Source organism: Chelon labrosus (assembly GCF_963514085.1).
Source record: "Chelon labrosus genome assembly, chromosome: 5".
NCBI lineage: Eukaryota > Metazoa > Chordata > Actinopteri > Mugiliformes > Mugilidae > Chelon > Chelon labrosus.
Window position 1 is genome coordinate 17,396,941 of NC_140341.1, and position 25,585 is coordinate 17,422,525.

Consider the following 25,585-nt stretch of genomic DNA (forward strand, 5'->3'; position numbering starts at 1 on the left):
GGACGGTGGGAGGAACCCAGAGTACCCAGAGAGAACCCACCGATGGACTCAAACCCAGAACCTCACCTCATTCTTGTTGTTTCATATTAATTCTCCATCTGTCTGTCTGCTACTACTCCACCACCAGCAGCTAGACTCCTGTCTGTTACCTTCACCTGGGACTATAAAGAAATTCAGCAGTAGAAATCAGTCTTTAACAATTTTTTTTATTTTTTTTTTTTACTTGACAAATCAACAGTTAAGACAGGCACTTTGAATAAAATCTATAAAATGTACATTTCAGCTGCTCTTCCCTTTGGATTACTCACAAAAAGTTAATTCAGTGATGATCTACAGTACAGTGGATGCTACCTGAACGCTGAGAGAGGAGGGGAAGAAAACGTGTGAAAATGGAGCTACTCCACGTTGAGACTCATTTGAAAATATTCACCGAGTTGCTGTGACTTGATAATGTACCTAAATGTCATTTAAAAGAATAATAAAAAACTTTATTTACATTTAAACTGAAACTTAACACAAAAAAGAAACACAAAAAGTGATATACATTCATATTACAGTAAATTAGCTGTACCTTCGTTTAAAAACAGTACAACTTTAAAAACAGCAGTAAACATGGCGGAGAAAAAAAAAACCACTTTGGTTGCAGGAATTTATATCAAGAAATAAATAGTGTGCACAAGTTTTTTTTTTTCTTAAATATATACAACACTTACAAAAATATTTCGTTTATACAGTGTAAAAAATTCAAGATACTGAGCCTAATTCTTGGAAAGACGTGTCCACATTAAAAAAAACAACAGCTGTGATTTGTCTTGTCACAAAATGAAGAAAAGCAGGTGATTGGTGTTTAAACACTCATGAGTAACTCTCGTTGTCGATCCAAGTCGTCATCCACTGCTTTTTTTCATTAAGTTCCAGTTTGGCTTTTCCATCTTTGTACGGAGGAGTTTCTTTTCTTATCCGCACCGCGTTGTAACGAGGGACGCTCTCATCCTGTTTGGTGCGCTTGAAGAATCCACACTGAGAATTTTTTTTTTGGAAAACATACAGTTAATTACTAAGACTGATAGATGTCAGCGATATTCACACACAGCAGCAGGAGAGAACGTGTGCAGGAACGTTAAGCATGCTTTTCTGGGACGTTTCAAACAGCCGAGCGTTGAAGCAAAGTCAGAGAAGGCGCTTTTTCACAAAAAAGGCGGAAAATAAAAAGCCTGCTGGTAAGAAAATGCATTAATTGCTTGGCAAAATTCAGAGACACATATTGCACAAAGACCTAATTATAGAGCATACATCAGTACGCCGTCACAGACCAATGAACGTCTCTATTCAGGATTTATTTTTTATTTTTTTTCATGTTAAATTCAGGTGTGTTTCATCAGCTCAGTACAATATGTGTCTGATTGAATTTTTCTGCATGAAGTCAGCGGATTTGGCTGGAAAAGTGAGTTCATTAGTCGCTGCAGTAATCACACGCCATGCTGACTTTACCCCTGTTCAAAGTCTAACTCAGGCCTCAGCAGAGAGTTTGTCTTTCTCAGAGGGCTGAACATGGACCTCTGCCTTCAGATACGCAGCATCGTACTGGTCTTTAGTTGCTCTCTTGAAGAAACCGCACTGAGGAGGAGCAAGGGTGGTGAATTGTTAAGAGTCAGACTGAACCAGTTACAGTGATTTCACAGCAGAGACGATGAGTTTTTATTAAGGATGTGACTCATCTGGGGATCCTAGTGTTGATGCTCTAATGTCACCAGACAGTAAATTACTTCATTTACAGTATATTGTAACTCAAGTCCTGACTAATGCCGTTTAAATCTTCTTTCTAATATCATCCAGACACATCCAGTCACTTAATAAAAGGTTTATTACAGAAACTCAACTGTTGTCAGTTAAACCTATTAAATACTTACTGTAATATATTTTATACAGATGTTATATAACCACTAACTTATATAAATCTTATATATTTCATCTACTTTATACAGTATTTATATATCCTGTATAGTTTTATGCTTTATACGCCTACATTTTGTGTGTTTACAGTTACATATCCTGTTTTTATATCATTATAAAGTGTGTACAATATTTATATTTTATATGACCCCATATTTTCATATCCACATATATTGTATATATATATATATTCTGGTATATTATATATATACAATTATAGATATATAGATTTCTACCTCATGATACTATCTATCTATCTATCTATCTATCTATAGCCAACATTTCTGCTTCTGTACATTTTAAATTGAAGGTCCGTAGCGATGCAGTAAGGTAAACTAACCTTCTCCTGGCTTCATATCTAAAGCACAGATGTGACAGTGGTATCAGTCCTGATCTAGCTGTCGGGAAAGAAATGAAGAAGCATTCCTTCAAATGCCACTGATCTTATAGCACTGAAATATTTTCCTTTGACAGCCATCTGTTAGAATTCATGTGGTGTGAATTGCTTTCTCTAAAATCTACAGATGATCGTTTCAGGTTTTGCCATTTCAGAAACGTATTTTTATTTTCAGTGTCGCTAATTCAAACAGAAGATTAAAGCGTGTAATGTTTCTTATGACAGAATCAAGTGTTTCTCATCAGCAGCCAAGATGGTGATCGATGTTGGTGCTGAAATATAACCTGTGCTTTTTGTACTTTGTACTATTTATTTTATTTTTTTTAATTAGCAAAAATTCAACAACAAACAACAAAACCTGAAAGTTTTAGGGCAGAAATCTAAACCACACCACATCAGATGGTTTTCAAATAAAAGTATTTGACGACAAGGAATTCAGTGCTACTTAAATAGTAGATGTCTAGTTAAACTTTACAAGCGGTTACTCAGTTGCTTCTGAAATTCAGATTATAATAAACAGCTTGAGTTAATAATCTGTTGCTTTGTGTCGGTCACCATTAAAAGCAACAACTGTTTGTAGGCTGTACACAACATGCATTATGAACATTCACTGTGCAACCAATATAACATATAATCTAATTAATATAATATTTAGTATTAGTATTAATATAGTATTTAATCCTTAAAACTAGTAATTTTGACTACCATTATTCCAAATGAAATATATAAATATAAATATACAAAATGTATTCATAATAACATGAAAACCTAAAATTAAGCAAAGCCTCAGGTGTTTACACTCTGTAACCTATGAATAAAAAAGTGTATTTATTAACGTTGCATCTTTTCTGACCTAATTTCAATGAAGGGTTCACTGAAATTAAAGTCCTATGTCATCCTCTGTTATGTCCGACTTTACCAAACATGGATGAAATGAAAGTTTAGCGTTCCTGTTCTCACCTTCCAGAGCAGATACACCAACAAAACCAGAATCAAGACTCCTGCCAGAACAGCCACCAGTATGATCCACCAGGGCACTCCTCCGAACTGAGCTGCTTTATTTTCTGGGGACACCGTCACGGTCACCTGCAATCAAACACCGAACCGAGGAAAACCAAGACACAGAGTGAGTTTGGCTCAGCATAATAAACTAAATCATTTTATGTGGCTGCTGAATACTCACCAGGGTGTAAGGAGATGTCAGCTTTATGTTTTTAGCCGGAGTATCAAGAACAAGAGAGGCTTTCACAACCAAAAGCAAGGTCGAAAAAGAGTTATAATCCTGTATAAAGACAAAAAAACAATCGTTGAGGAGGTGGATTAGTGTTACCATGAAACACTTAGAGATCAAAACAACAAAATAATTATTACCTCAATGAAAGTGGAGTTCCACAAACGAGATCTCAGTTCAATTGTTGTACCGTCAAGTCCCTGCAGGGGGCAGCTGAGCTCCACACATCTGGTGTCTGATGTCTGACAGGACTAAGAAGCAAAGACCGTCTCATACGTTGCATTCAAGCCTTTATAAAAAAAAAAAAAGGTGTGTGCATGTAAACTGCAAAACTCACCAACTTTGTTTTTTTGCCTGGCTGAGAATCAGATTTAATTTCCGTTTTGACGGCTTCTCTTTTTGTCCGGGACACTGAGGAAACCTGAAATCACATTTCTTATCATTTAATTCACAGCAGAAGGGATGTTTGCAGCAGAGGCTGACTTCACTTTATTTAAAGTACGTGGAGAGGTTTAAAAGTACTACCTGGATGCGTTTAACAGGGTTGATCTCAGACACAGGAGTGCAACGGACGTTCTCCGGACCTTTAGACGTGATCTTCACCAGGTACAGAAGCCATTTCCCGTGTTTGTTGGATTTGGGCCACTGAATGTTTAGCGACGCTTTGACAGAAGGATTCAAACGTGTCCACAAGTTGTTTATCTGAAGGAGAAATAGGTACGTACGGAAGCCTTTAGAGGACTCTGTAGAAATTAATTCCATAATAACGTTATAATTTTCCACATACACATGCAGTTATCAAGTATAAAGTGAAAATGCAATAATACAATTTCCTTTTTCATTTCCACATACTTGTATACATCTGTATATTAAAATAAAATGAAAGAATACCTTTAATTTTCAAAGTACAGTGGACAATATTCAAATATTAATTCCAATTTGAAAATTAGAAAAATACAAAAATGAATATGCAATAAAAAAAACTATGTAGTGAAATCAATATTAATGACAAAATTATAATTGAAATTCATAATGTAAACGGCTTTTGACATTTTAATTTTTAGATTTAACCTGCTGAATTTGCATTTCATTTAATTTATGGTAAAAGGTGGAAACTTATAAGCCATTTATGTTACATTTTCAAGTCTATACTATCATTTTTTATCATGGTCCACTATAGACCTCCATAAACACGGTGCAACATTTCATTTAAAAATTGACGGCAACAATTAAACATTCATATAGTAAACCTGATGAATAAACTTACTGTGAATGCATAGTTAATCAGACTTCCTATCTCTTCCTCCGTCTTCATCGCACTTTCTCCTTTCACTGCACCTCCAAAAGAAACGTGCCTGGGACTGGCTTCCCTGATAAAAACGAGACAGCGAAACATTAACACACCGTTGGATGTACTGTTCATCTAAATACTGTTAAAGACCAGAAAAGAAAAGTAAATCTACAACAACATACTGTACTTACCCACTCACTGACAAAGGCCATTCAATGATCACTGCAGCCTTTACTTTCACAAGGGCAATATCTTCCTGTACACTGGTCCTAAAAGAAAAACAACAACAACAGTGTAGTCCAGTATGCTAATTAATATTAACAGCGTGATGCTGAACTCATTACATGCAACAACAGTACTTACGTTCGGAGCTGCAGGTCAATCTCAATCTCCGTGGTGTCAAGAGGCATGTCCTTAGTACTCAGGACGATGTAAAAGGTACGCTTGTGGAAAAAAAAAGAACTTATATTTAAACTATAAAAGCTAAAGGCGTCGATAAGCATTAGCATGTGAACATGACAAGTGTGTACCTCTGAGTCTCTCTTAAAAGGATTCCCCAGTTCGCAGTCTGCTTGAGAGCCGTTCTTATTGGCACTACAGATGACCTGCTTGGAAAAAAAAAAACACATTGGAATATTTGAGGAAACCTGGAAACTTCAAATAACAAAGCAATTAGTCATCAATCAGTAATCAGAGTGTTTTTATGCAATCACTACATATGACAAATATTCCAAGGTTAAATTCTTATAACTTAGAGTGGCATAAATAGATAAAAAAAATAAAAAATCATGATGACACAGAGCACGCTTACAGGTACATGAGATGTTCATCTCAACTAATCAACAACCTCAAGGAGACAAAAGCTGCAGTTCTTCAAATGACCACTTGAGGCTGGCTCCAGAAGTGAGCCAATCCCTGTAAACCTGTTTGTTAAAATGCCCAACTTTACAGCAGAAATAGACACGTTTACAATCTGGTAACAAAAAACAGTTTTTGTCTCTATAGCTAATTGTACGGGGGTGGATTTTTAAACAACTCATCAATTTAAATTATATCAAGGCTTAAAGTTATTAATAAGTAAGGGTAGTATGTCACTTTGAGTGACGGACGGGAGCCGTCGCACGGTGCTAGCTGCCTGCTCGGGCCTCACCCACCAACTTTAGCTCCACTCACACTCTTCCCATTTACAGTGGGTACGGAAAGTATTCAGACCCCTTTAAATTTTTCACTCTTTGTTTCATTGCAGCCATTTGCTAAAATCCAAAAAGTTCATTTTATTTCTCATTAATGTACACTCAGCAACCCATCTTGACAGAAAAAAACAGAAATACAGAAATTTTTGCAAATTTATTAAAAAAGAAAAACTGAAATATCACATGGTCATAAGTATTCAGACCCTTTGCTCAGTATTGAGTAGAAGCACCCTTTTGAGCTAGTACAGCCATGAGTCTTCTTGGGAATGATGCAACAAGTTTTTCACACCTGGATTTGGGGATCCTCTGCCATTCTTCCTTGCAGATCTTCTCCAGTTCTGTCAGGTTGGATGGTGAACGTTGGTGGACAGCCATTTTCAGGTCTCTCCAGAGATGCTCAATTGGGTTTAGGTCAGGGCTCTGGCTGGGCCAGTCAAGAATGGTCACAGAGTTGTTCCGAAGCCACTCCTTCGTTATTTTAGCTGTGTGCTTAGGGTCATTGTCTTGTTGGAAGGTGAACCTTCGGCCCAGTCTGAGGTCCTGAGCACTCTGGAAGAGGTTTTCTTCCAGGATATCTCTGTACTTGGCCGCATTCATCTTTCCTTCAATTGCAACCAGTCGTCCTGTCCCTGCAGCTGAAAAACACCCCCATAGCATGATGCTGCCACCACCATGTTTCACTGTTGGGATTGTATTGGGCAGGTGATGAGCAGTGCCTGGTTTTCTCCACACATACTGCTTAGAATTAACGCCAAAAAGTTCAATCTTGGTCTCATCAGACCAGAGAATCTTATTTCTCATAGTCTGGGAGTCCTTCATGTGTTTTTTGGCAAACTCTATGCTGAGGAGAAGCTTCCGTCGGGCCACTCTGCCATAAAGCCCCGACTAGTGGAGGGCTGCAGTGATAGTTGACTTTGTGGAACTTTCTCCCATCTCCCTACTGCATCTCTGGAGCTCAGCCACAGTGATCTTTGGGTTCTTCTTTACCTCTCTCACCAAGGCTCTTCTCCCACGATTGCTCAGTTTGGCTGGACGGCCAGGTCTAGGAAGAGTTCTGGTCGTCTCAAACTTCTTCCATTTAAGGATTATGGAGGCCACTGTGCTCTTAGGAACCTTGAGTGCTGCAGAAATTCTTTTGTAACCTTGGCCAGATCTGTGCCTTGCCACAATTCTGTCTCTGAGCTCCTTGGGCAGTTCCTTCGACCTCATGATTCTCATTTGCTCTGACATGCACTGTGAGCTGTAAGGTCTTAGACAGGTGTGTGCCTTTCCTAATTAAGTCCAATGACCTAATTAAACACAGCTGGACTCCAATGAAGGAGCAGAACCATCTTAAGGAGGATCAGAAGAAATGGACAGCATGTGAGTTAAATATGGGTGTCACAGCAAAGGGTCTGAATACTTATGACCATGTGATATTTCAGTTTTTCTTTTTTAATAAATTTGCAAAAATTTCTACATTTTTGTTTTTTTTCTGTCAAGATGGGTTGCTGAGTGTACATTAATGAGAAATAAAATGGACTTTTTTGATTTTAGCAAATGGCTGCAATGAAACAAAGAGTGAAAAATTTAAAGGGGTCTGAATACTTTCCGTACCCACTGTATGAATTAGTCAGGAGTAAAGTGGAGTCAGACACAGATGGTGACGTCCACATCCAACATACTGAGCTTTAAAACCAGTTTTCAGGAAGCTTAGGGGTGACGTCACAGAGGGTTCATCTCTTTATATAGTCAATGATCCTAACATGTAGCGTACTTTAGCTTAATTGTCAACATGCAACCTGTACTTAAAGCATGAGAGGTCCAGATTTAAGTCTGGGGGCCAATTCAAGGATTTTTCCAGATTAAATATTAGTACAACCATCTCTTTTTTCATACCATGTTAACTGCACACATTATCATTGTGTTACCATGTTATCCAACTTTGTCTAATGACGGCCACACTCCACTCCTGCTAGAATATGTCTTCTTGTCAACTCAACTATTTCTATTTTGTGTAATTTCTCTAAGTGTAAGCAGTGTGTGAAGTATACTTACTTTGTTGCGGACTCCAGAATATGACAGGGTATTCGGGAAACGCCCCACCAGCTTGGCCTCGTAAGCATCGTCACCGTTTATGTTCTTCACCGTCACCCGCACAGCCAAGTTCTTCTTCTCATAATCCAAAACAAACTCAGGGATGTTGTTGTTGCTGCAGACACACGATCACAATCAGTAACTTCAGACTGAGTTGGTGGAAAAATGCAGATTTGTGGTGTGTAGTTTTGACCGATTACTCAGCTGCTGTAGTCAAAACTGGACCCAACAATGTTTCCCATTCAACAACCAAAGAACACAGAGCAGCATATATCCAGATGTATTCAATGGTCCTTTAACTCAAGTATGTAAACTATAAACAGACTGTACTGTTGACATGTCTGAGCTTGTTTTCTAGCTCTAGTTTCATACGGTGCCATGAGGCTCAAGCATTCAGTACACTTGCTGGCAAAAAACAATAAAAGAGCTTAAAACAGTGTGAGTGTTGGTTCTCATTGGTGTTATTAGTATAAATGATTCTTTCTTTACATTATATACAACATCTTTATCTTACAAAAAAAATAAGATTGCATTTTAACCTTTTAGTTAAGGGGATCATGTCTTCGTTACTTTGTTCGTAGAATAAACTGTACTCCATCTTCAGGTTACTCTGGCAAACATGATCTCTTCCACATCCTTCTTTCACAATGTTCACCTGCAGATACACAGAAGGTCAAAACCTTGACAAAATTGTTTCATTAATTTATTATTTATGAACGTAGCCTGATTATTTACCTCTGCGACTTTTTTGCTTGGTTGAGAGGGGTCCAAGATGGGCAATAGATGAGGGAGACTTGTTTGTTCGTTTTGTCTGACACCAATAATTTCTGCAGACACCTCAAAGGGAATGCTGCGCATCTTGTCCTTAATGTTGTCCTGTGTTAATCAGAACCAGAAAGAGAAGTTAGAACACAATGATTTCTTCTAAATGGACTGGAGTGTTAATGAAATGATGACATATATTTAACTTGTCTTATTAAAGCTACAGCACTGATATAACTATTATGCAGTTATTAAATTCAGTCATTTCAAGGACTACTCCACATTAACCTTTGAATTAGTTATGTTCATGAGATTTTCAACACTAGACTATCTGTTGGGGGTAAAATACATTATTTGGGTGGAAAACTTCTGTAGGATTTATTGTCTGTACATATGTGCAGACGGACTTACTCCATCACCTGTAACTAGGTGAGAGATGTAAAAGTCTGAATACACCTCTCACTAAATTCAGGTGATGGTTAACTTAATATGATTTACCTTAAGCTTAGCTTTTAGCTTGATGCACTTTTCCTGGTTTTGTCCATTGAGGACTAAGGTACTGTTGAACAGGTAGTCTGATTCGGTGTGGGACTGGTTCAGGAACATCACTCTGGAGGTCAGGCCTTGTTTTCTGTGTTCCCCGTCAGCCTCCACAAAATATCTGATCACTGCAGCGTAGAAGTAAAATTTCATGTGAGAAAGAACAGCTCCTTTTGTCTGGAATTTTTATTTTATTTTATTTATTATTTTTTCCACATACTTGGTTTTGGGCTGTAAGATGCTGGGTTTGCTTTGAAGGCGAAGCATGTCTTCACAGTTAAGCTATGGACAGAAAAAGAATATTTTTTTCAGCAACAGAAAGTTTTGACGGTGAGGTCTGCTTGAATACAATCATATTAGAAAACCTACCAAATGCTGTTACCGCAGGTTTTAATTGTAAGGTCAATTTCCTGTGGCGATATTTTGACGCTTTTCTTGATGCTAATGACTGGCCTTGCCCTGAAAGAAAGGTTATTAAATGAAGCTGTGATGCCAGTAGGGTATAAATTTACTTGTAATGTGTAAGGGCACAGTCACCTGTAGATGAAAGCTGTGTTCGACAGAGAGCCGACAGCCAGGTCTGGATAAGAGTTAACGTCCAGGTCAAGGTTCCCTGCCAGAGAATATCCAAAAAATCTAATGTTGTGCTCTTTTCCTGAAAGGATCTGAATGAATGAAGAAAAAAATAACAAATTACCTTTAAAAAGAAAAGAAAATAATAAAATAACATTTAAATGTTAGTTCTATCCGAATTTGACTGCAAATATACTATAATAAATGCATTTATATTGACAAAATGCTTAAATAGTCATCATTAGCAAAAGCGGTTATTGCACCACAGCAAGATCAAGACAGATCACTGCCTTAATCATATAAAGAGATTCCTGTAGAGTCCCTGCAGAGTAACTGCCTTTTTAGCCACTTGGGGCAGCAGAAAATAAGCTGTGAACCCAACACTGAGGCTAAATATTCAGGGTTACAGAAGGTGTTGGAGGTGGGGCCACCAGGGGATGCTCAACTTGCTTTGGCTTCACTTTTGAGGAGCTGTCCCATCGTTTATCTTCACACACAGCCTATGATAGTAACACTGGCTGTCTGAAAACCAAAATAATGGCCTAAAGAAAATGCCATAAAGTCTCTAGAGCTGTGAAGAACCGAGAAAACGAGATAATTCTCTCTACAACTAACTCTTTTCACATGTTAATATTCATGTGATCCACCAACCTGTGCAGGACTGGTATTGATTCCTTCTGCAGAGCCGTGGTAAATGTAGACTCTTCCTGCACCGTCGTCATCGTGTGGAGCTCCAACGGCAATATCTGCGTAAAAAAATGAAAACCACTTCATGTAACAAGAACTGGTAACATAAATAAGGTGTTAAATGCGAAGTAGATTACCGTTATATGAGTCTAGATTGATGTCACCGATGTTCTCCACTGCCAGTCCAAACATTGAGTCTCTGGTCCCGTTTAGACGAACAGGAGTGACTCTATCCCACTGTCCTTGCTTATTGATGTAGACGTAGACAGCTCCTCCAATGTCTCCCTCCTTCATGTAAAACTGTGGTGCTCCTACAACTATGTCTTCCCATCTAGATCATAAAGGAAGTTTTTTATAAACATCTCTAAAAAAAATATGTTGATTGAATGATTATATGTATGCTAAAGAAGAATAAAAGGCAGCTACAAATGTTACCTACCCGTCATTATTCAGGTCAACTACAGCCACGTCGTATCCAAAAGAGGATGCCAGTCCTTGCCCGTGCAGAGTGTGTTCAAACACAAGTCTGCGGGAGGTCTCGCTCTGCTTCTTCAACAGGATTACAGCTCCACTGTGATTGGCTCTCGGTGCTCCAGCCACCACGGTCAGACTACGACTTGTGGTGATGTGGTGTCCCGAATCGAGAGAGAATCCTGAAGTGTGAGAATTGTAAATATGCACATTTTATTTAACACTGAAGAATTAGTTTCTTTTTACCTCCTTTCAGTCCTGTTCAATTCAATACCAACTCAGACCCTAAAGTTGGCACAGAGGACCACGTGTTTTCACAATCACTTGTTTTGATCTGCAGTGAACTTTCAGTGGCACAGCTTAGAGGAATAGTTATGTTTCTTTGAAGGGGGGTTGTATGAAGGTTGTATGAGGTACTTATTCATAGTTGCCCCCAGTTTGTTGAAGCAGACAAGAATACCAGCACGAAAGACAAGCAATGACTATGCTGTGGACGTGGTCAGCAACAACATTTTCTCAAAAAAAGATTACTTTAAAGGAACAGTATGTAGGATTGTGGTCAAAACTGGTACTGCAATCACTTTCAAAATACTGTAGAACGGTGTATCCCCTCAGCCTCCCCCCTGACTCGAGGTTGCTAGCTAAGCTGCAGGATCCAGCAGAAACGTAGGCTGCTACAAGGAGCTTCCAATGGCAAGTGACGGGTCCTACACAGTAAGTTTTTTTTTCTGTTAATAAAGTTTATGCTTCATGACAGATGTTTTGCGAAGTAATTATGTATCGCAAAAATTTACTAATGGCGATTAGCCAAATATTTCGTAAAGATGTACTGTAATACCACATTTCAGTCGGAACATAGATTGTTTTCATACCCTGCTAGTGGTGCGATATAAAGCTTTTTATGAACGCATTTAGCACGGGCGACCATGGAAAATCCACTGTCCGTACAGAAGCACGGGGCTTTTAGCCTATACCAACAAACATGGTAGAATATAGCATCCAAAAGTCGAGGGTCAATTTGATGCCATTCCGGACTTTGTCACGACGTATTTCGGATTCATAACGAGGTCTTTTAGGTTTAGTAACGTTATGTTTCATCCGACACGTTCGTAGCTGCAGCTGTGGTAACTAGAGCAGAGCTGGCAACCCGGAAGACGAAACTCTACTGACTTCGTGATTAGTAGATAGCTTGAGGGTGGCGCCTCAGACCAAAACACAACATGACAACATCAACATCAGTTGAGGGCTGCAACTTTCACTTTTAAATGACAATATCCTGGCCGGACCACTGTTGTCAGTGATATAAGTATTTGAAATGAACATGATTTCTTCATGTCTAGTGACATATCAGGGCCATTTTATGATTAATTGAAATACATTTCTTACATACTGTTCCTTTAACAATATTATCACTACTTCATCTTGATTTTATATTCCTCTTCTAAGCCATATATTTTTTGTCAGTGGCACTGACAAAAAATATAGTTGTACTTCTCGGAACAGTTGCCAGTCTACACTGTGGTTTAACACATTCGAACTGTCTGAACTTTTCTAAGCAAGTGTTAACTACCTAATCAATTTAGCGAGAGACCAGAAACTAACTCACAAAGTGTTTTGCTGACTGCAAACAACAAAAAGTGACACAACTTAATTCAACAAGAACATGATCCTCCACTTACTGAAGTGTTTTCTGCAGTTTTCTTACATTAGAAAGAATTAAAATACTTGCTGGCCTTTATTTTCATATGTTTTGTTCTCACAAATATCAAGACACAAAGCTCTTCTGCCACCCAAATGCGAGATAAGCTTCTTCATAACTTGGGTTTGAGTGTTCAGTTGTTTAGCATGACTCCTGATGTTGTACTTTCACATGTCATTTTGCATTTTGAGAATATCTTGCTGAAAACATTGTTAGCATCAGATGATTTTGTTCTATCTTCACTTGCATGAAAAGCATGAAAAGAAGAAGTCAAACTTGCTGCTGAACTTAAAGCAGCATCACTCACCGAGGTAGCTGTTGTAAGGTATGGGCACAAGTTCGGGATTCAAGGAACTCTCATCCCCAACTTCATACGGTCCGTCATCATACACTCCCATATTCAGTAATGTATTGTTCTTTTGCTCCACTCGCACCATCCCTGGAGTCGCAGATGTTCATTTGAGTTAGAAAAATGTTTCACACACAGAATGAGAAACTTGATTCCATCAGTAAATGCTGTAATGCTACATTGTGTAGTCGTTACTTAGATACTGTTAGATAGTCACCTTTCCAGCTGTAAGTTCCTGGTGCTCCAAATATCATGTAATGGTAGTCCTTGGTGAAAGTAGCAGCCAGACCCTGCTGGCATGATCCAAACATGTCATGGCCCCTGTGCCTGCCCTTGCAGAAGTTCCAGTCACCTCCATCCTCATCAGAAGACGGGTTGATTCTGAGGTCCTGGCTGAAGATGTAACAGCGCCCGATGATGTCACTGGACTCCTCGACGCCGTTCACCATCATGCGGTTCTGATAGCGGTGAGCACACGTCTGAAATAAAAAACATACTTCTGGGCTGAAGTTCACACCTTTGTAAGAATGGACAGGGACAAGAGGACAAGAGGACAAGGGGGATGATGGATCAGATAATTAATTTGACTCACCACAACCTTTCCACCAGGTCCTTGACTCTGCACAGTCACCCCCATCCACTGATTCTCCTTATTATCATCCTTAGAGGGCTCTGTCAAAACGCAGGATCACAAGACAATAATATAAACAATGGATGTATAGATGTACAGATGTACAGATGTATAGATAGACATCTCACCTTCATTATCAAATTCAATCCGCTCACATTCATTGTACGGGGTGATTTCACATTTATACAGGCCTCCTGTGATGTTGGCTCTTTGTTTCCCCCAACCTTGGGCTCTGGGGGCACCGATCAACAGCCTGGGGAAAATTAAAACAAAAACAAATAGTATTTTCAGTACTACAGTACAGTAAGGGTGAAAAAAAGTTTCATGTCTGCAATTCTGTTATTGTGGCTAGTGTTGGTAGAGAAATTGGTTCCTTTTCCTCATTTCTACATCTGAAAGTAAAAAAAAAGCATGTCTCGAAAAACTTTGCTGCACTTCAAGTACCTCAATGTAAAGTCAAACCAAAGCAACTGTGTGAACAATAGGGGCATCCTGGTGGCCTAAGACACATACCACACAATCACAACATCCCTGCCTCATTTCCGGCCATGGTCCTTTGTTGCATATAATACCTTGGTCTTCCACACAATGTTTCCTATTCTGCAAGGTCATTGTCTCTGTTAAGTAAAAGCAAAATGACACAAAAAAATCGAGAAAAACACGAAGAACATTTAACGGGAAAAAAAACAGGATCTTCCTCAGAGTAGCTATGTAAGAAAGAACTGTTGGGTTATTATAACAAATACCAGCGACTGTGAAAACAGAAGAGGTGGCACATGAGCACCTACTCTTACTTATGTTACTGACGAGAAGAATGATCTACTATGGCAAAGGTAGGAGGGTAGGATAAGCCAGGAAGGAGAAGTCTGACTCGACACGAGCTTAGAACATCATCTAAGACAAAGACAAAGATTTCTATACTCTAATACTATATATCAAAACTCTTAACCAGCAGAGCATCTGGAAACCAGATTTGTCCTCACAAAATTTAATGTCAGTACATGACACATTTCCCAAGAGGGAATATGTAGCCTCTCAATCAGCAGTTAGAAAAAAAGAAAACTCTCATGCATGACAATAGACTAGTGTCCTGAGCACTGAAGCAGAGAATCTAATTTGGAGCGTGTTCAATAATGCAGTTGTTCAACCCAACTTTAGCCACAGCTTGCCTTGTGGCTCAACAGGGCAGGAAGAGCGGCAGAGTTTCATGGGTGACTCGTCTGAAACCTGTGAGATGACAAAATCAGCAACGCTGATAAACTTGTCTTCTGCACATGAATTTTAGGACGTAGTAGGAGACAGACAAAAATGATATCATTTTGAATTTAAATGCTGTTGCAGCGACTCCAAGGAATGCATGAGCTAGCATCATGTGTAATTTAGTTCTTCCAAAACTACTGATGCCAATGTAATGCTTTTAGTAAATCAGCATTTAATCTGTATCATTCAATTCCACAGGGTCATGAAGAAAAAACTGTAACATACATGAAGGGATAAGGATTAAAACAGTACATACTATAACCTTTCTACACACTGGCGACTCTGTCAGAAAATCACACCTTATCTGGGTCATACTTCCTGTCAGTGGCAACTAAGTTCATCCTGCACTGAAAAGTCAGAAAACAGAGAAAAAAAAAGTGAAACTGTCTAACCGTGTCTCCGTGTGTCAGAGTACAGGATGTGAGTTAACACATTAATAACTGTCCATTTAAACATAAAACCAGTCAAATAAGGAATTGTCAGTTCAGCCTGAATTACCAGTAAATGTACAATGGAGGAATTTCTTCAAAGGAGAAAGAAGACATCCTCTCCACCCCTTTCTCCTTATTAGTTCCTTCTGTAACCCACCTATTGATCTGTGGGACAACCATGTGTCTCTTCATTTGCTAAACAAGGACTCTCCAGAGGAGGTCGGGCTTAAAGACTGAAGGCCAAACTGTAAACCTTCGCCTCAAAGAAAACCCACTGACATGCAAATAGAAACAGGGGTCTTTGCAGTTAGCGCTAGTTTCACATTTAGCAGCTGCTAGACTGCTGCTCAGGGGTCCAGTACGTCTAAGAGGTTTTTCTTAGACGTACTGTATACGACGTCAAACACAACATTTGTGTCTGATGATTCCAGCCCACCCTAAAATATCATATAATACAAACTGACATTTTGTTAAGTGGCAAAAAGAATGCGATAACATACAGGGTATGAATGACACATTCGTGCATTGAGCAACTCAAAGAGACGCTTAAATGAAAGTACTACTGCGTTACCTTTTTTTTCTCTAGAGAAGCAAAAACTCCTAAGGTCACATACAGGAAAACATCTATAGTGAGCTTGTAACATTGCGTAAAGAAACCTGTGGCTTAAAAGCAGAACTACTCTGCGCAACAACAGCTGTAAAACTTTGACATTCACAGGCAACACGCCAGTCAATCAAATGCATTTTTTTCAGCTTGAAAAGAGGAACAATTTATGAATTTGAGCTTACTATCGATAGCAGAAACGAATGCAATCAAAACACAAGATCAATCAAACTGTCCTCAGTGACATTGATTAAAACCTCACAGTTATATTCAGGTATTTTGTACACTCACCTGGTAAAAGCAAGTATATTATCTACACCATAACTGCTGCAGGACCTAAAATACAGCCACACTAATAAATCAGAACTGACACACTGTGTCTGTGCTGACATAAGTGATGACCAGTAGACAAGAAATTGCAGCCAAAAAAAAAAATAAAAATGTTTTCAAGGATTGTGAAAGTTATTTTCTGGATTACGTTAGGAAAAATGTAGCGTGTCAAAGTAAATGTCACACTCAGGACTCAGGAGTCTGTAGGTTCTGTGAGTGACACAGAAAATGTGCAAAAAGAAGCATCTTGCAGCAGGCCTTTCACTGTAGTGTAAATGGGTATGCATGGTGACTGGGGGGGGGGGTTACACGGTGATCTCACTGGTCTCTGTTAACAGATGTGCTGCAGTGCTCCCACAGCTGTGCACTCAAAGCAAGAAGAACTGCTGCAGCTGTTCTAACTGTTTCAGTTTGCACATGGCACACTGATTGGTGCTGACCTGTGATTGGTTGGATACACATCACAGAAGAAACCATGAATATTCAGTTCATATCAACTTCAAGTAAATCATAAAGTTTTAAAAAAAAAACTTTTCAGATGTGTTCACTAACCACTCTCTGATCTTTTCAAACCATCCAGACCTCAGTGTTAAGTTTGATCGGTACATCTCAACGGGTGATTCACTGATGTGTTTCATCTATCAGGTTACATGTGCACAGATGGCCGTGCATGTTCAGTCAAATACCCTTTTTCTCTGGTTTCACAGAGAGGATGTTGAAATACACATCATTAGTCTAACGCATTATTCATGGTAGTGCCATCCAATGGCCTCTTTGCAAAATGCCACACTGAGTTCAGTGCTGAAACATAGATCTCTTATTGGTTTATGAGAAGAAAGGCCTGGTGAAACAAGCTGAGAAACCTATGCTTTTAGTGAAACCATCAGTGGACAAGCATGCACGGATTTGCAGAAATTGTTTTATGAATTATAAATAAAAAAGGAAAAGTGGAGAAGATTTAGATTTTATCACTGAAACACAGAAGATTGTTTGAGTTGGACAATTTCACAATTGGGAGACATCTATTACTCATCAAATAGAGTGCTTGGAGCCTGTAAAGACCAGTGTTTCTGTCGTCACACATTATTTATAATGAACAGATTAATGTAGTGACAGCCAGCGCAAGTTTGCAGCTGCTTGTGATCGTCATCAAACACTCCGTACAAGAACAAGTGCGACAGATGCAGAGTGCGAGACACATTGAAGACTTGTGGTTTCATAGGTTCACTGTGTCTCACTGTCTTGAGTAATGAGGATGTTCATTGCTGATGTCTGCTGAGCTTCCTCTTGACTTGTCTGGCTGATATTCTCAAGGTCCTCTACAATATTTGTACTACAATAATAATAAGTACTGTCAGTATGTTTAGCATTAAACAATGACAGATAGTTGTAACTACCTATAACTGCAATTTCTTTGTTTACTGGCCAAATATGATGATAGTCATTATTTTTGATCATTTATGGACCACTATAATATAGTTATACTTATTTTACAGTAGAATATTAATTAGTTAGAAGCTATAATTGTGAAACCTACAAAATAGTCAAGAAACTGTCTGTGTAACGTACTTTAAACTGATGTCCTACCAGTAAGTGTTCTTGCTTAGTTCAAACTCCAAAATATTACATTACTATCAGTCAACATATGTTCTCAAGAACCAACTTTTGCACATATGTAGCGTATTTTCCCAAACTGGGGCACCTCTCTTGTAGAGCAGCGGTAAGAGAAGCACATCTGCACTCTCCTTTTACTTTTACTGGCTGAAAAACAAACTATCAAGCCCGTGTCACATTTCAAGCCTCTATTTGCCCGACAAATATGGCATCAGTTTCATGACTTTTCACTCCTTTCACTCTTTGGACTTGTCAAGGCAGAATTGCCTCTTTTCAGTTCTGATCAAATGAATAAGTGTAAAACATAGTGACTATGAAACAGTCAAATCCAGACAAAATGAAGATAAAATTCCAGTTTAGTCTGATTCACAGGGAGATATTTCTTGTTATCAGGACTTCTCATCCCTGCATTTCCCAACATGCTGCTGCAGGGTCCAGCCTGCCAGTAGCCTAACTAGCCCCTCCCAGTCCCCAACCAAACCCAAGTTACTCGATAATCAAGCTCACTACACTTCTGCTGACTATTTTGCCCTCTCAGATAATTTGCTGCAGTGTGGGCATGTCAACATCGTTACGCATTCTTGAAACGCTGAACTGTGGAAGCATTTTAAAATTTGACTGAATTTCATCTTGGCATAATCTCTGATTTAGTTCATACATGTGAATATTTGACTGAAAAATAAGACGGCTGAGCGCATAATACTCTTACTACTCTTAAATATGCCTTTCAGTATATCAAGTGTCTGTGGTGGGCAATGACTAAATTCTTGTAACCTTTACTGAAGATTGATTTATCTACTGGTTGCTTTAGTTAGTCAATACCTCGCCAGAATATATGACTATAATTGCTTTCTTTGGATGACTGACTGTTCAATCTATGATGCGAAACAGAGAAAAGAAACATATCCACACCTTTGTGAAACTACCCAGAAAAAGGATTTCTTTCTCCCCTCGGAGCTCCTTTAGTTTGACCCCACAGCCACATTAGCATAACAGTTAAAACCATTGTTTCTGCACTTGTTGTCCTTTGGCTGCTTCCCATTTCATATTCAAAAGATCACTAGGAGACAGTCAAAATCTATTGAAAATTAGAACAAAAACATCTGATAAGAAACACTATGGGCTTTGGGGGATTGCTACAGTAACTTTGATTAATACTGTGAATGAAAACACAACCAGTGGATGGAAATCAGAGTCCTTTAGTTAACAACACCTTTCCTGCAGTATAAACCAGATTTAACTTCAAACACATTAGGATGAGGAGTTTCCAGATATGCTCTTACTGATCTCTTACTGTTTAAAGTTAATAAAAACTGATTAACATAAGGTCACAGCCAGTAATTTACATATGTATATATAGATAAATATATTTTTCTTCACTTACTGACCTATTTGAACGTGATGTCACACGAGATGGGGGCAAAAAGGTTGATAGGTAACTAACTGAACCTGTCCCCTCGGGTGTCCTCGTATAGCAGCAGCACTTGAATGGAGGCAAACAGATAAGTAAAGGTGAACAAGTAAAGATATTACTCACATCCGTTTGTCCGGGTTGATTTGTCGGTGCATGGCAAGAGAAAACCCGAACAGACTCCCGGGCTCACCGTCTTTCCTAATGACATGACTAGTGTCAAGGTTGAAGGCGTGCACCAAAGTTGTCTGCAGAAAATAAAAATAAAACAAAAGCGCAGCAGGAACAACAGAGGTCCGTTTCTGTGTCGGCATGGCAGCGGCGGTCCACATGTGTCCAACAGTCCCGAAGTTAAGAGCCGCGGGCCCCGATGCTCCTCTCTGCTTCGCTCACTTGATGACTGAAACGTACCGCTGCTTGTTTAACCACCCGTGTCCTCTCAGCTGCTGCACAGCGCCCCTGCTGGTCATTGACTGCTACAGAAGAGACACCTGATACAGGAAGGGACAATTACTCTTTTTAAGGTACAGTATATTAACATGTTGCCTAACTTTTAGAATAATATACTGTAACTAGGTCTTTCTTGCATATCTATGTTGAAAATATAAAAGAAAACATTAAAAACTATAATGTTATATATATTTTGTTGCTGTGTAGCAGTTAAAATTAAATTTTGCTGGCTCAGAAAACATAATAAATTAGTTTTAAATTTGCCTTTTCAAAGTCAAAAATAAGAAGAGCAATAACATAAGAATCACACTAAGGTACACTGAAAATGCCTGTGTGTTAAAATATTTTGTAGCTATAAACATATATGATCAAGAACAGGCTGATATGTCATTTACAATGGGTGACACCAGCTTTAAATTAATGTTAAATTAAATGTTTTGGGATAAACAGACAGTCGACACATGCCAGGGGAACATTAATGAAGCTTGTTTTGCTATTTTGGTTGCACATAAACAGCAAGTGTTTACGCCAGCTGGATAAATACACCTCCCGAATTCAGCCAGGCTTAGACACAAGCTGCTGTAGGTCACTAAACGCCTTTGCCATCTTTAACATGCTGAGAATGTCGGGGTTTATTGTCAAAAGATGTGTAAAAAAAATGGGGTCGATCCTACATCTAAGAAATGAGGAATTAAATATTTATGTGTGCCATCATTAATAACACCTGCTGATGCTCGTAAATAAATAATGACCACAGAACAGATTTTGTAGTGATTTGATCATCAAACACATGAGTGGACATCAGCCACTCTGGTTTATGTAATTCACTGAAGAGATGAAGAACTCTTTTGATCCTTTAGGATTTAAGATTTCTTTCACAGACTAAAAAAATGGAATTTAAAACGCCTGACATTCCCACCCACCAGTGGGAGCGATATGAATCAGTGTGTCATCCGCATCAACCTGCAAAGAACATGAAACAGGTTCATTGTGATGCCTGTTCACGTCTCTCAGTGTATTTCCTGGTGTTTGAAGGTGGTGCGAAGTCTAACCACAATCACACAGAACAATACAACACAATGCAGGCATTGTCAAAGTTAAAAAGACCAGTGTATGTCCGTGTGTGTTTCTGTATGTATGTGTGAGTGAGTGAGTGGGTGGATGGAGGGGTGCAGCAGGGTCTTAACCACATTCCTAATTGAGGCAAAAGACTTGGTGAGGGGGGGGGTCAAGTGTGAGATATGTGAAAGGCATCTCTGTTGCCGAGGGTTTGGTAACAGATGCATCAGATCTTAACACATTACAAGCTTCTTCACTGATGTCACCCAGTTTCCCCTAAGTGGATGTTCTACTGCGTCCATTTAAATTCAGATTAAAAATAAGACTCAGATTAACAGTAGATTACAGTCAGGGGTCGCCTTAACCGAATATTTTCCGTCATTTACTGTTTTTTTTAAAAAAAAAAAACGGTGAGGCCATCAGATGGCCTTCAGATTTTTCCGTCACCGACGATTGGGTACTTACCTGTTGTTGTAGGGGGACTGTTTTTGCCCCCGTCCTCTTCCCTATGAATGGTGCTCTAACGACTCTTGTCCGTCAAAGGCTCCAGTGTCAAGGTGTCCCAAGAAGGTTGAAACTTCTTGGGGACAGAAGTTAAAACTGTATTGTAAATAGATGGCAGATTAAATCTCAGTCCACCTCCTCTGTTTAGTGAAGGTTTTTCCAGTCTAACATAGATGGCTTCCTTTACTCCTCTTTCAAACCATCGGTCTTCTCTGGCTAATATTTGGACGCTGTTATCTTTAAAGGAGTGCCCTTTGTCCTTAGTAGTATAAGAGTCGGTTAAGTTTCGTTTCTCTGCGTATTGTGCATAAGTGAGTGAGTGTCTGAGTGCCTTAGTTTCCTAGTGGCCGAGTGAGATGTAAGCTGTTTGAATGGTGCAGTTTATTGGTTGTATATCAATCAAACGTGGTAGGACTCTAGATTCATAATTCTTGAGTCGTCTTTGATGGCCGGCCAAAGATAACCGCGGTTATATGAGCCGAATCTTTTTTTCCACCGCTACTGAATATTAAAGACAATTAACACAAAGACAATTAAATGCTATTGAATGTCATTATTGTGATGTTATGAGTATAGTTTGATAAGAATTCTATTACCCAGCATGCCATATTAGTTAGGACCATGCGCAGAAACCCCGAGTTGAACGTAGGCTAAGTGTTAAGTAGGCATGCAGGTAGCATTGGACTGTTTACATGTGCAAAGCAGTTATTAAAATACAAAGAAGACCAGTTATCACGCCTCGTCTGCCTATATTATAAATAAGAGCAAGACAACACAATTATTATCATTCATTCATTCATTCATCTTCTATACCCGTTTTGTCCTGTTAAGGGTCACGGGGGTCTGCTGGAGCCTATCCCAGCTGTCATCGGGCGAGAGGCAGGGGTACACCCTGGACAGGTCGCCAGTCCATCGCAGGGCTAACACAGAGAGACAGACAACCATTCACACTCACACGCACACCTATGGCCAATTTAGAATCACCAATTAACCTAATGAGCATGTCTTTTGGATGGTGGGAGGAAGCCGGAGTACCCGGAGAGAACGGCCCATGGATTCGAACCGGTGACCTTCTTGCTGTGAGGCATCAGTGCTAACCACCTCACCACTGTGCCGCCCACAATTATTATCATTTTTTTAAAAAAATAAATAAAAAATAAATTAATTAAAGTGACAGGTAAAATGGATTATGAATTTTTATGACCCTGTCAGTCAAAATGACAAACCCAGAGTTGGAAATGCCAGAAAGTACAAAGGTGACGGTGGCATTACTTTTTAGAGGAAGAAACCTTGAGCAGAACACAGCTCATATGGGGGATCCATCTGCTTGAGGTCCGCCAGGTACAGAGACAGAAAAAAAGGGAGAAGGGAAAACTGGATACAGATAAAGTGTATATGCTGCATATAGACATACATAGATATAAAGAAGAGTATATAGGTGATGCATGTTATATGGATAAAAAGGATAGAGATAACGTTCAAATCTTCACTGTAGCAAACCATAGTGAATATTCAGTGGGCCCATTAAGTTATTGTTAGAAGAATGAACAAGAGGACAGAAGCAAAAAAATATGACTATGCCTATAGTCCTGATATTGTGGGTGCATAAGAACATTCACATACAGTAAGAATATGTAAGCAGTGAACCCTGGGCCGGTTGGTGGGACCAGGACCACAGATCAGAAACATGCAGCTCCAGGGCAGAAAGGTGAGGGGGATGGGAGACAGAGAGATACAGAGTTAATGACATGCTATACAGTAGTAGCACGTGAATGCAGATAGAGATGAGACTACAGGATAGGTAATCGGTGCAGCACGGAACGTCCCACAGAAGTCTAATCTTTAACTCTTAACTTTGTAACTCTGTATCTAATAAATGGGATGGGAAGTATAGTCAGCAATTTTGTAGGTACAGCTACAGTCAGGATCTGCTACAGGTCAATATTAACCAGCTAGAATTTAAAGTTTTACAACATTAAAGAAAATTAATTATTCATGCAAAATAAAGAACAAATAGACCCATTTATGCTAACTGTTTGCTTGGAGTGGTGTCTGTGTCTCCCCATGAGTGTGGAGGTGTCTAACTGCCTTTACCTGAGTTCACCTAACCTCAAAGAGGCAGCACTTTCATGCCTGCTGTTGCCCTGGGTGGTTGTGTAACTCGAGCTGAGGTAGAAGGAGAAGCTGGCCGCCCCTGCATTGTCTCAGGTCAGGGGGAAGAGAGAAACCAGAGACGTGGTGCAGGTCGAACAGGTGGACCCCTGCAGGTGATGAGGTCTTTCTTCACAGATTAGCTGCACTTTTGTACAAACAAAACGGACACTTGCTTGAGGAGGGTCTGTGTGGGCCCCCAGTCAAATCACTGGAAAAGATATTAAGTTTCGTTCGTGCGTTAGAGAGTTAGAGACGCTGTCTGGTACATTCCACAGCTTTAGAAGAAGGTAAACTGGTGTTTCACATGAATAACAAAACACAATACTGTATATTGTACAATAAATATTAAAATAAACAGCTGTTCACGGTTTCACTGCTTTGACTTCAGTATTTAGTCTAAATAGATGAACTGATCCCTGCTTACGAGGCAGATACTGAAGAGTTTTCCTTTAAATTTACATATCGCCACAGGACTCTAAATCTCCTGTCTGATGGAACAAGCTGATATTCTTCAAATGAGAAGGAATGTAATCTTACTAATGTTCTTTCAGTAAACAACATTTGGAAAGTTAAGTCTAGTCAATCGAACTAATCGAACATAATCTGTTTCCAAAGAAAATAAACACGACCAAGCTACTGTTCATAATATCCCAGTCACCCTCTGGTGAATAAATACATTGCAAGTATTCAACCTGATTTAAATTTTTTAAAGACAATAACAACGTTGAACAGTTTTACAATGTAATTTACAATGGCATCCAACAATTCGTTCTTTATAATATCCGTTCAATATGTTGAACATGTCTACATTTGTCGCATAGAAAAGTCTGAACAAAGATTTGTAATTTCAGCTCTTCTGAGCTCTTCAATAGGGAAATTCATAAAAATCATTTGTGAACACAGATTTTGCTCAGAGAAGCAGTTCCCAAGCTACCAGTAAAGATGGATTCCCTATATTTCCCACCTTCATGCTAAAAATTGATTTGAGAATGTCTTAAATTCAAGTCCTGGTGAGACAGAAGGCCAAGCTGCTTAAGTTTCATTGTACTGAAGTCAACTGAGCAGAGGCTGATGGAGGAAACCAAATCCAAAAGTTTTCAGAGAGGCAGTGAAGCATGCCCAAAATGCACAGCTGGCGTAGGCAATTTGCTGGTGTGCCAAGGCATAAAACCATAGCGTGGACTACAAGGCAATGTAAACAGATGGATGTTGTCAATTTAAATGGAGGACTTCTGTAAAACATAAGTTCCATATAAACAGCAAATTTGTACTGTATGTGTGGTAAGCTGGACACCTCACTATATCTTTGGATGAGATGTTGAGAGTGAAAACAGAGCTAGTTGGATTTGTTGATGCTGTTGGGTTGTGTAAGGAGAATTAACCGCACTGGTGAGACAGAGAAACCAGCTACTTGAGTTTCAAAATTAATTCAACTTAACAGGGACACTTGCAGGAAACCAAACCTTGACGTTATCAGAGAGGCAAGAAAACATGCCCACAGTGTACAGCTAGTGTGCCAGCTGGTATGCCAAGTAATCAAGTCATTGAAGAAAACAGATGGTAAAAGGATCTTGTTACTTTAAATGAAGACAACTTTCTAAACACTGAAATTAGTTTCTAATCCAACTTTGTGCCCACATAGTTCTTGAATGTTTTTATGAGTTAAAAGGTCACAAATCTGGCACAGAATCTGCTATGATATGGTCCGAAGCAGACTATGAGGAAAAATTCAATACTTGGAGGAGGGAGAATAGAGATAAGGGGAGTTCAAAGTTGAATCTAGAGAACTGCGGTAAAACTGAAGAATTTCAGGGAAAAATATGAAGGAAAACAACTGATGTCAATCTAATTTAATGAAAGGCATCAGCAAAAAGAAAAGTCTTCATTTTAAACAACTGACAGTCAAATCTGACTT

The 25,585-nt window shown here is 39.1% G+C and overlaps 1 protein-coding gene across 3 annotated transcripts; it reads right to left on the bottom strand.

The window, feature by feature from the left end:
* Nucleotides 1-180: 180 nt before the first annotated feature.
* itga6a (integrin, alpha 6a) lies at nt 181-19,904 on the bottom strand. Of its 3 annotated transcripts, XM_084544468.1 has the most exons (26): nt 19,630-19,904; nt 13,982-14,106; nt 13,815-13,894; nt 13,440-13,701; nt 13,181-13,312; nt 11,143-11,356; nt 10,841-11,034; nt 10,668-10,762; nt 9,981-10,108; nt 9,813-9,902; nt 9,664-9,725; nt 9,402-9,571; nt 8,877-9,017; nt 8,681-8,796; nt 8,103-8,256; nt 5,403-5,480; nt 5,236-5,315; nt 5,064-5,141; nt 4,849-4,951; nt 4,107-4,283; nt 3,919-4,002; nt 3,722-3,832; nt 3,534-3,632; nt 3,311-3,436; nt 1,492-1,617; nt 913-1,020 (listed from the first exon to the last, which is right to left on the bottom strand). In XM_084544468.1, the coding sequence occupies exons 1-25, from the start codon at nt 19,833-19,835 to the stop codon at nt 1,510-1,512; spliced, it is 3,213 nt and encodes a 1,070-aa protein (XP_084400594.1). In that variant the 5' UTR covers nt 19,836-19,904; the 3' UTR covers nt 913-1,020; nt 1,492-1,509. The 3 variants fall into 3 exon arrangements, with proteins under 3 accessions (XP_084400592.1, XP_084400594.1, XP_084400593.1); XM_084544466.1 differs by lacking the exon at nt 1,492-1,617 and having other exon boundaries at nt 181-1,020; nt 5,403-5,477; XM_084544467.1 differs by having other exon boundaries at nt 920-1,617.
* Between the last annotated feature and the right edge of the window lie 5,681 nt (nt 19,905-25,585).

What these genes read in the sequence shown, in the direction of transcription:
- itga6a (XM_084544466.1), bottom strand. Translation starts at nt 19,835, where the DNA reads ATGTGGACCGCCGCTGCCATGCCGACACAGAAACGGACCTCTGTTGTT. An exon ending in GATTGAATTTGATAATGAAG is followed by an intron (nt 13,895 to 13,981) that starts GTGAGATGTCTA and finishes GCGTTTTGACAG; the next exon opens with AGCCCTCTAAGGATGATAAT. An exon ending in GTTGACCTGAATAATGACGG is followed by an intron (nt 11,035 to 11,142) that starts GTAGGTAACATT and finishes TTTATGATCTAG; the next exon opens with ATGGGAAGACATAGTTGTAG.